The sequence below is a fragment of the Anabrus simplex genome, chromosome 8, assembly GCF_040414725.1.
Source record: "Anabrus simplex isolate iqAnaSimp1 chromosome 8, ASM4041472v1, whole genome shotgun sequence".
NCBI classification, from domain to species: Eukaryota; Metazoa; Arthropoda; class Insecta; order Orthoptera; family Tettigoniidae; genus Anabrus; species Anabrus simplex.
Window position 1 is genome coordinate 210520027 of NC_090272.1, and position 12160 is coordinate 210532186.

The 12160-nt window shown below is 40.3% G+C and overlaps 1 protein-coding gene across 1 annotated transcript in view; it reads left to right on the forward strand.

Annotated features, from left to right (window-relative positions):
• dsf (dissatisfaction) overlaps positions 1–12160 on the forward strand; it is a 200075-nt gene that overhangs the window by 173463 nt on the left and 14452 nt on the right. The window contains exon 6 of the mRNA XM_068229097.1: positions 2500–2583. Within this exon, the coding sequence (XP_068085198.1) occupies positions 2500–2583 (84 nt within the window). The remainder of the gene's footprint in view (positions 1–2499; positions 2584–12160) is intronic.

Genomic DNA, 12160 nt, shown 5'->3' on the forward strand with positions numbered 1-12160 from the left:
GGCGCGCTTCTTGCAGCCACCCACACCAGTAAGAATCCGGCAGTCCAGGGACCAATCCTGGAATACTCTTACTTCGTCCCTTAACACTGTAACAGCAGGAAGGGTAAGCCATGCGACTTGTGGGGGCGCAAGGATAATAATTCCCTTTCGTGCCAGGGAGTGAGAGTAGCCTATACGTCATGTTATATCGTTTCCTTATACTGCATTTCACTGATTTAACTTTCAACAATTAGCAGAAGAAAACGATTAATAAAAAGATGAAAACACAAGTTTCTGAGGTATGTTGTTGTAGGCCTATTCGTTTCAAACCTCTACAATTAATATTTATTTATTTATTTATTTATTTATTTATTTATTTATTTATTTATTTATCTTCTTTCAAGTGGCTCTGTAATACACTTAACCACATTTACAATAATTTTCTGCAGATATGCTATATTAACTTATCTTATAATTTAACAGAGTTATATTATGCTAAGACACACGCTCTCACTCACATTTAGGTCTATATGAAAACCTACAACCTGTTTTCCAATCAATGACTGGGTCAGGGATGGGATGAATTAAACCCCCAACTTGCGGCGAAAATATGAATTGTGAGGGCTGCCAAGGCTTGTCGCATTCCTCTAGAGGAATGATTAATGACTGACAGACGAAATTATATGATAGTGGAGAGTGTTACTGGAATAAAATATGACAGGGGAAACCGGAGTTACCGGAGAAAAACCTGCCTCGCCTCCGCTTTGTCCAGCACAAATCTCACAATGGAGTGACCGGGATTTGAACCACGATATTCAGCGGTGAGAGGCCAGCGCGCTGTCGCCTGAGCCACGGAGGCTCACTCACATTTATAAAAGAATTAAAATAGTTGGTACATTAACCAATTTGAAATAGGCCTAATATTGATCAAACACACAACAAACGCACATATTACTATCAACTACATAGGCCTATACCAGAGAAACATAGTCTATCGCCATTCACACACTTAGGTAACTTATCAATCAATCAATCAATCAATCAATCAATCAATCAATCAATCAATCAATCAATCAATCAATCAATCAATCAATCAATCAATCAATCAATCAATCAATCAATAAATCAATCACTACTGATCTGCATTTAGGGCAGTCGCCCAGGTGGCAGATTGCCTACCTGTTGTTTTCCTAGCCTTTTCTTAAATGATCGCAAAGAAATTGGAATTTTATTGAATATCTCCGTTGGTAAGCCTATTCCAATCCCTAACTCCCCTACCAACAAACGAATATTTGCCCCAATTTCTCCTCTTGAATTCCAGCTTTATCTTCATATTATGATCTTTCCTACTTTTAAAGACATCACTCAAACATATTCGTCTACTGATGTCATCCCACGCCATCTCTCCACTGACAGCTCGGAACATAGCACTTAGTCGAGCAGCTCGTCTCCTTTCTCCCAAGTCTCCCAGCCGAAACTTTGCAACATTTTTGTAACGGTACTCTTTTGTCGGAAATCACCCAGAACAAATCGAGCTGCTTTTCTTTGAATTTTTTCCCGTTCTTGAATCAAGTAATCCTGGTGAGCGTCCCATACACTGGAACCATACTCTAGTTGGGGTCTTACCAGATACTTATATGCCCTCTACTTTACATCCCTACTACAACCCCTAAATACCCTCATAACCATGCGCAGAGATCTGTAAACTACCCTTTATTAACAATCATATGTATGTGATCACCCCAAGGAAGATCATTCCTTATATTGACACCTAGTACTTACAATGATTCCCAAAAGGAACTTTCACCCCATCAACGCAGTAATTAAAACTAAGAGGACTTTTCCTATTTGTGAAACTCACAACCTGATTTTAACCCCGTTTATCATCATACTTAGACAGACATAGGCCATTGTCAGGCTTACACACAATTGCCAACCACTGATCAGCTGTTCATGAAACACGCACATTGATGCTCAGAAAAATGCTTGTAGGTATTACACAATATGCTTTTTTCTTTACGCAGGAGGAGTGGCCCGCCGGAAATAAAGAATGTCACTACTAGCCTATAGGCGTTATTAGATTAAGTTTTACAATTTCTACGGAAATCGAAACGTTTATTTTCGACGTCTGGTTTCCACTATATTAGTATATCGTAGTTGCCGGGACAAAACCTCCTATGTGATAATATTTTTGGAGATATACTGACCCGCAGCACATACATTATGAAGAGTGAGAATGCCTTGACAATATTCACACAATATTGCACCTTAGATGACAGAACCTTACCGGCCAAAGTTCTAAGCTAAAATATTTCACTTAGGAGGTTTTTCCCGGCAGCGACGATATACTGTATATTGAAATTGAACAATTAAGATTGCGTAAGCAAAGTTTACTATTCAGGGTAGATTCTTTGATGGTTGGAGATAATAATTTATGCTGAATTCTCTATCCAGTTAGACAAAAGATAATTTGGTGCCACTACATTATCGACTTGAAATATTCTAATTCTTGTGTTCTAGGAGACGACAGCTCGACTCTTGTTCATGGCCGTTCGCTGGGTGAGATGTCTGGCGCCCTTCCAAACCCTGTCCAAGCACGACCAGGTGAGCCTCTCGGCATTTCCAAGTGCAGTAGGTCTACACGTATACGTAAATAATTCTCACAGAATTTGTTTTGTGTGACCGAACACAGCTGAACACAGTTGTTAAACAGCGACGATGTATCATGGTGGTATAAATAATGAATGGTGATAAACTACAACTCAGAAATGTGAGAGGAATTGTGAACGCTCTTGTATGTCGCTGTGAGAGATTAAAAGAAAAACGAATGGGTGAGATAGAAAGGAAGAGATTCCATTTAGCTTTGGGCTACTTTCAGAAAAACGGGAGGAAAAAATAAAGGTCAAATATAAAAAGAAATTATAATTACGAAGTTAATCTAAAGAGACTAAGGAATTAAGCTAACAGACGCTTGAATCTTTCCTTTCTTACCGAGTTCGATAGCTGCAGTCGCTTAAGTGAGGCCAGTATCCAGCATTCGGGAGACAGTGGTTTCGAACCCCACTGTCGGCAGCCCTGAAGATGGTTTTCCGTGGTTTCCCATTTTCACACCAGTTAAGGCCCGGCCGATTCCTTCCCAATCCTAGCCCTTTCCTATCCCATCGTCGCCATAAGACCTATCTGTGTCGGTGCGACTTAAAAGCCAATAGCTTTCCTTTCTTTAACTCAATTGAAAAACAGTGCTAAAAAAGAAATCAAGAGTGTCCAGAAATATTATTGAAATACAATACAATACAGTTTTTGTCTGGTTAAATTTCAATGTTGTATTCACTTTAAAGTTAAAAGAACATATCTGCAAATCAAAACTCCACTGTACTAAGGAAAAAAAAGCTTGAAACTTTGATCACTATCCTCTTCCTCTTTGGAATTTGGTGACAAAAATGGCCTAGGCCTATCTTTCTTTCTTAATCCATTTACCCTACAGGGTTGGTATTTCCCTCGGACTCAGCGAGGGATAGGCCTACCACTTCTACCACCTTAGGGACAGTGTCCTGGAGCGTGACACTTTAGGTCGAGGGAATACAACTGGGAAGGAGGACCAGTACCTAGACCAGGCTGCCTCACCTCCTATGCTGAACAGGGACGCTGTTGGGGGTGGGAAAATTGGATAGGATAGAGAAGGAATAGGGAAGGAAGCGGGCGTGGCCTTCAGTTAGGTACAATCCTGACATTTGCCTGGAGGAGAAGTGGAAAACCACTTCGAGGATGGCTGAGGAGGCAATCGAACGCCCCTCTACTAAGGTGACCTCCCGGGGCTGAGTGGACCCCGTTCCAGTCCTCGTACCACTTTTCAAATTTCATGACAGAGCCTCTCCCTTCCCTTTTCCCGGTCTATCCCTTCAGATCTTCCCATCCCCCATACGACCCCTTTCAGCATAGCAGGTGAGACCACCTGGGCGAGGTAATGGTCCTCCTCCCCAGTTGTATCCCCCGACCCAAAGTCTTACGTTCCAGGACATTGCCCTTGAGGCGGTAGAGGTGGGATCCCTCACTGAGTCCGAGGGAAAAACCAACCCTAGAGGGTTAACGGATTGAGAAAGAAAGAAAGAAAGAAAGAAAGAAAGAAAGAAAGAAAATACTTTTATCAATATTTTCGAGTTTTTCCTTTTTATGAGAACCGTAACTTCGTACCCTTTGACAATAGGAAGGGTAATCTTGCTAGTGTGGTACTGATCAAATACGTCACTTGTTAAACCATCAGTAAATTCACGACGGGAGACATAACTTAAGCTTCAAACCTTAATCACTGTCCTCGTCCCCATTGGAAGTTGGTGACAAGAAGATTTATTAGAAAGCAAACGTTTGGTATACATTAATTAAATTTTTTAAATTTTTTTCCAAGTCTTTCGTTGTTTCATTAAAGAATGCAGACTACCAGCTTCCTAGTGATAGGCTATAGGCTTTGCCTCAAACGTGGTTTATATCTTCAACTCAGTCAACACTTTGGACAGTCTATAAATTTATACCTTTAGTAACGTGGTGAACGTTTGAACTTACCGTTCCATCGTTGGTCGTCTGCTCGGCTGCTTCAGTAGTACTCTTGGATCTTGGAGTCGTTACGAGTTTCTTTCTGTCACTATATCGACCAAACGATAGGGTTCAGAGGAGAGCGTAACTACCTGAAATGAGGAGCAAAATGTGCTTACTAAAATATTTATTCAATGTAAATCACTATAATTCATTAATTCACTTAAAGTTTTCACAACATATTTTAATGCAGTCACAATGCATAACGTGAGTGGTGAAATTTTACTGAAATGATTTATTATTGTCTTTCAAAGTATGAAAATGTAGTGTAAAATTCGTGAACAGCAAAACCACGGTGTTCATTACAAGTTAACAGCAATTGTCACAATCAAAAATTAAAATTCCACCATGTATTGTCATCTCGTGACACCCTTAAGTTATAGAAGAATCCCGATGCTGAAACATGCATCACCCCCAACAGATGTTCAGAAAGAACGAACAACACTTGATCCGATGGGATCATACGTTACGTCGTCCTGAAGGAACAAAACTGCGAAATGCGGGAAAACATTAATTCATTATGCGTTTAGAAGAAATTCCAAACACTCAAGTTAAAGAAAAGTGATAAGTCACTTGAAAATGTTCTTACTAAACCAACTTTCGGGTTATGAAACAAGTCTACGTCGTTAAGTTTGTTCAAATACAAGTCCACAATATAACACAAATAAAAGGAAATCTTTCCAATATTCTATAACTGCGACTACCATTCAAATCTGTCTACCTACACTTGTCCCATTAAATCAAACTAGAAGTGCTCGGTAGATCAACGACTCACATAAATAATGTGAATAACGAAAAATGAAAGTAAAATATATTAACAGCTGACGAATCGAAACCGCATTCGTAGTGTAAATCCTACATAAATCAACTAAGTGTCAACACACAGCACTATCATAATATACCGGACACCCGAACGATAAATCTTAAAGTAAAGCATAAAAAACAGAAGTTCATCGAACTTGAACACGCGCGACTAAGCAGTAAAGATCAGTCTCCATTAGCTTGGTTTCCACGTGGGACAACCCTTACATTTATGCCACTACTGATGCAACGCTATTTTGGGAGCACCTTCTGGCTAGTAAGAATTATGCCGAAACATGGCCTAAATAGTACCTGTTAATACCTTTTACATTCGTATTCAATACTGCAAAACCTAACATCGTTCAAGTCGAATCGCAAAAATGCCTAACCTATGACCTGACTATGTACAGACGACGCCCTAATCCTGTCGTTGAGCCAACGTTACTGTGTCTACTCATCCTTAAGTTATATAATGCACACGGCATCCTAAATCTATCGTTGAGCCAACGTTATGGTATCTACACAACATTCATACTGCCAGGCGAAATCGAAACTTTAAACACAATGTCCGGATATTTCAATCTGATCCTTGTTGAAACTCTAACACATGAAGTGAAATTCGCTACAGAAATGAACTCGAACCTGGAAATATTATTGTCTATTCCTACAATAAAGCGCGTAATCGAAATTAAACAACATGTCCGAATAGTTTAATGTATTCCTCAATACAATCTCAGCTCATGCAGTGAAGTTCGCTAAATAAAAATAACTCTCGTTTAATATTAAGTAATATCACTGAAAACAATAATCACTACCATCACGATATCCACGGCATAACTCAAGTGTGAGGCTCCAACTGGCCTTTCATGTTAACATTCCAAACAGGCATCACCGTAAACTGTCTAGTGAAGTAACTTTTCATTAATCTGCTCAAGCTAAACTAAAATTCTAATAAAATTCATTTTTCACACCCGCAATATTTCTAGTCAGCGATAATTTCGTCTCGTAAAGATAAAGAATAGAATTAAATTTACAATAATCAAGTATTATCTTGACCGTGTGTCAGAATGTATTTCGTTCGTGAGGACGGCTATCACAAAATGTACTTCGTCACTTGGACTTAATTGCCGTTACCTACGGTCTTACATAAAATAGTAATCATTGGAGAAACATCAACTTGTACTTAAATTAGGCGTTACAACGCGCTCACTTGGATTTGACAACCTTTAAATTCATCAACCGTTCTGGATTGCTACAGGACATCGTGCACCTTATACAGCCTGTCTCAGAAATATTACACCTCAACTTATAAACCATGTCAAAAAAATCCTCTCCTTCGAAATACAGGACCCCTTTTCCTCGGCATCCTGCTCATACTACATCACTCATAAAATACAGGCTCATCTTCCTAACTATTCTCACAATATTTCATTTCCGTTACAATCCATTTTCTCCTTGTTTGAAACTTTGAAATATAAGTGATCCCATGACCAACCATCTTTATAATGATCTCACAATTTACTTCTCAAAACTTTCCTGACCTCAGGAGCAAAATAGCATACCGTGATTTTTTGTATCACAAATACACGGTGTCACAAAATTTAAGTTTCCCTAAAATGCCAACCTTATCATACTTCACTGGATTTCGATATAAACCGCAAATATCGTCTGTAACTGCTTAACGCAAACTTTATCATCTCTTTTTTTTCCTGACGTGATTATTATTATTATTAATTTTAGTATTAACATTTAATTTTGGATACATCGTCATTTGACTTTAACGCACTCATAACGGTTATTTTATCGTTCACTATTGTAACTTTCAATGGTCCGAACATTATTTCATTGATTTTCATTGCAATATTTACGTCTCTTTTAAATTTTTTAAAAGAAATGTAAACACTTATTAAAGTCTCGCGCGTTGTCATAAATAATAGACAATTCGCCTCCGCACTAGAATAACGACAAGACACTTCCTCGTCATCGCAATATACTTGATTACACACGCCACTTATACAACCCGATTTTCTGATTTACTAATTAATTCATTTAAAGGGACAAGCAGTTATATGTCTAACTGCAAAACATAATATTTAAATTAGACAGACCTATAATTGTCGTGTGGCATGGCATTATCCTTATTTCATCTTATGCCAGCCAACTCCAACTTAGCTCTTCATCATTGTAGGATACATTCTTCAATTAAATATTACTTTATACATACACAGAGAAGCCTCCGTGGCTCAGACGGCAGCGCGTCGGCCTCTCACCGCTGGATACCGTGATTCAAATCCCGGTCGCTCCATGTGAGATTTGTGCTGGAGAAAATAGAGGCGGGACAGGTTTTCTCCGGGTACTCCGGTTTTCCCTGTCATCTTTAATTCCAACAACACTCTCCAGTCTCATTTCATAGCATCTATCGGTCATTAATAAATCACTTTGGTAGTGGACGACCCCATCGTACTAATAGCCTATATCTGCTTCATTCATTCCATCCCTCACCCGATCAATGACTGGAAAACAGGTTGTAGGTTTTCATTTTCACATACACAGATTTTACACTTAGCTTGAAGCAACACACGTTACGATAAATTATTCTATACACATATAACAGCTAAACCTCCTCGCTTCATATCGAGAACTCAACTGATGCAGTTTGTGGGATCTTCCCAACTCCTTTCTAACCAAATGTTCACAGATGTGATTAACCGTGAGACACAAAGCTTATCTCCGCCAGACTATCGTCCCCCCTTGCCGCTTACAAAAATATAACACTGTCCGCAGTAATTCACAAAACTATCTACGAATCTGCTATCTCCCTATGAGAAGTTCAGGAATCCTACAATTATTAAACTTTTAATTTTCTTCCCCTTCCGTGATCGATGTAACTACAATGTTTCAATAGCTAGTTTTGTCTTCGTTCACCATTTATCACTTGGTAAAATATTCATCCCTCAAACCGACTGGCTTTAGAGATTCTACAAGTCTATTTCGCCCACTTTAAGTCTTCTTGTTTAGTGTTGCCTGACGAAGGTTCACACTCTCGGAATATAGAATTACGGCTGACGCTCTAGCCTGAGGAGGGGGTATTTAAGTATTTTCTAGGGACGCTATGCTTGACAGGTTGCACTGTGGTGCAATCATTCCGATTGTAGACCACTGGACCTATTTCTTCGAGACTCACTCCAGAGATTCCACCTAATTTTCCAGTCATGATGGTGTTGTTTGGTGATAATATTTCCCGTTACTTTAACGGGCGTAATTAATTAATTTCGCGCATTCGGTTTGTCGCGCACTTTTACCGAATGTCCTTGACACGTGTAACTACAGTACTCTACCAGTATGGATGTCAACTTGTCTCCAGGCCTAATCAAAAACTTTTTCACCCTGTGGACTTTAGCTTCATCAAATATTACCTAAAATTCTTAATTAATTTTCTTTGTTAATGACAGTGCCGAAATCTCTCGTAATGAGGGTTATTATCCAGAATTTCATTATTAATTACCCGAGGTCTGCCGAAATGTTCCGACCTCGTTCGAATGTTTGATGGCTCGAGTCCCGCTGTGGGTTGCCATGCCACGGAGCGCGAGATGAGCTTGCAATAAAAATATGGTTGCACTCCATCTTGGTGTTGCAATATTTTTTATCAAGGTAGAATTATGGATTCAGTAGGAATATAGGAACATTTCCATCATTGGACGCGTCTTCACTTCAGAATTGAAATGGCTATATCACTTTACTTTGACTAAAATAATACTGAGCTGGTCATAACTTTTGTTTACCGTTCAACATACTGCGAAGAATACCATAGACACATTTCGCCTTAATTTTTTTAATCTGTCATTTTTACAAATATAGAGCAGCACTATTTTTTTCGTCTACCGTTTATTCCTCGATACACTATGGAAGAGGCACATCTGCTAAAAAGTCGGCCACTTGGTGTAGGGGTAGCGTGCCTGCCTCTTACCCGGAGGCCCCGGGGTCGATTCCCGGCCAGGTCAGGAATTTTTACCTGGACCTGAGGGCTGGTTCGAGGTCCACTCAGCCTACGTGATTAGAATTGAGGAGCTATCTGACGGTGAGATGGCGGCCCTGGTCTAGAAAGCCCAGAATAACGGTCGAGAGGATTTTTTGTGCTGACCACACGACACCTCGTAATCTGCAGGCCTTCAGGCTGAGCAGCGGTCGCTTGGTAGGCAAGGCCCTTCAAGGGCTGTAGTGCCATGGGGTTTGGTTTGGTTTTACATCTGCTAAAAGATTGTAAAGAAACAAGAAATATCAGAGAGAATTATAAGGATGGGAAAGAGGTGGGTAAAACTGAAAATGAACCTGAATTTTACACTCTTGCTAAGCTTTTGAATAAAGAAGGGAAGCAGGGCCGTGCGAAGGGGGCGGCGATATCAGAGGCACACAGAGGGCACAAATATAGTCTAAGTAAAAAAAAACTAACAAGATTTACAGTTAGATTCGTATGATCTGATGTGTAAATTTAAAAAAATTCAAGAATAAATCTTCTGTGGTTGCTAAATATTCTATATTCTCACCGGGCGAGTTGGCCGTACGGTAAGGGACGCGCAGCTGTGAGGTTGCATCCGGGAGATAGTGGGTTCGAACCCCACTGTCGGCAGCACTGAAGATGGCTTTCCATGGTTTCCCCACTTTCACACTAAGCAAATGCTAGGGCTGTACCTTAATTAAGGCCACGGCCGCTTCCTTCCAACTCCTATTCCTTTCCTATCCCATTGTCGACATAAGACCTATCTGTGTCGGTGCGACGTACAGCCAATAGCAAAAATATATTTTCCACTAACACTTTTTACAAACTATTTATAGCTAATCACTTAGAGATTAGAGAATATCATTTAAATTCAGTTCATAACTTCTCATCTCTTAATTAAACCTTCTTGTTCTTTTATTTCTGATAGAGTGAAAACAAATAAAATCTGTTCTATATCGCACTAAACACAATGTTCAGTAACTCCCATAAAGCAATACGATAGGCCTATAGATTTTGCTTTACTTTCAGTTTTTTAGAAAATTTATATAATTTGTCATTTATTTACTGCAGTGATACATTAATTTGTTGTGCACAATATTTTTCACAAATATAGTGCATTAAAGTAGGCTATTGTTTTTCAAGAATACGTCATTTTTATTAAACCTACTTACACAGTTATTGGATTTGCTAAATGAAAATCCGCAGCCTGTTTCCAGTCATTCGACCGGGTCAGGAATGGAATGAATGAAGCCCCATCTAGCGGCGAGGATAGGAAATGTGCCGGCTGCCGTAACCTGTAGCACTCCTCTGAGGCAATGGTTAATGAATGACAGATTAAATGAAATGATATTGGAGAGTGTTGCTGGAATAAAATATGACAGGGAAAACCGGAGTACCCGGAAAAAAAATTGTCCCGCCTTCACTTTGCCCAGCACAAATCTCACATGGAGTGACCGGGATTTGAACCATGCAACCCAGCGGTGAGAGGCCGGCGCGCTGCCGCCTGATCCAAGGAGGCTCTGAATTTGTTAAATCTGTGTAGAAAAACGAAAGTCCCACGCTGTAGGGGTAGCGTGCATGTCTCTTACCTAGAGGCACCGGCTTCGATTCCTGGCCAGTTCAGAGATTTTACCTGGATCTGAGGGTTGGTTCGAGGTCCAGGCTACGTGATTACAACTGAGGAGCTATCTGACGGTGAGATGGCGGTCCCGGTCTAAAAAGCTAAGAATAATAACGGCCGAGAGGATTCGTCGTGCTGACCACATGACACCTCATAATCTGCAGGCCTTCGTGCTGAGCAGCGGTCGCTTGGTAGGCCAAGGCCCTTCGGGGATATTGCGTCATGGGGTTTGGTGTAGAAAAAATGAAACATTAGGCTAACAAATATGTGGGGAGGCGGGTGGCGGGGGGGGGGGATTGTTCTGCCAGGAGCGGAGGATCACCTCAGTACTGCCTTGAAACTAGGAAGAAAGCAAAATTATTTCACATTATCCGAGGAATATGGGAAAAATTAATAGTAAGAAACGAAGAAGTCAATGTAGAGTGTTACCAGAAGAGAACCTCGAAGATATTATACAACGCCTGAAAAATTCTCCTAAGAAATGTCTTAGCCGTCTTTCGATTGGCAATAATATGGGCTTTTCAGATATTGCATGGAGGCAATATTCCAGAAACACATCTGAAAAACATAAGCCACTCCTTCCAACTGTAGTCTGGCAATACGGACCGACTTTCCCTCCTTACTCACTCCAAGCGGCCCAGATCACCTATACCGTCTAGTTTTTCGTACAAAACAATTATTCTATAGTCGTAATATTGAAAGATAAGTTTTGACAGTTCTTGGAGGGAGGTCCGTTTAGTGCCTGCTTCGGTGAGAAGAAGGGAGTAGTGGGTATGGTTGCCATGGAAATGAGGACGGACCCACTGCCGTTGCCATGGAGATAAGCCTGCTGGCCGGTTTGTGTTGCTTGGAGTTGCCAAACCTCTCACTTCTGAGTTACGTACAACAGAACACAGCGGTCTGAACGAACGAACAAGTGAGGCGAAAGCGAAGGGAAGGAGAAAGGAATGTGGCAACACTGTGCATTGATCCTCCCTCCAGCCCTATCTGTCAAAACGCTTCTTTTAGTATTAAGGGTATAACTGACAAAAATGCAATCTTTAGCCACAAAATATTTAAAAGCTACTTGTAGCGTTTTGAGTTTCATGATGCTGAAAGGCTGTAGTACTGTCGTAATTTGCTGTATTTGATTTGTATCGCAGTCTATTCTTAACTTTACTGTATACAAAACTTAG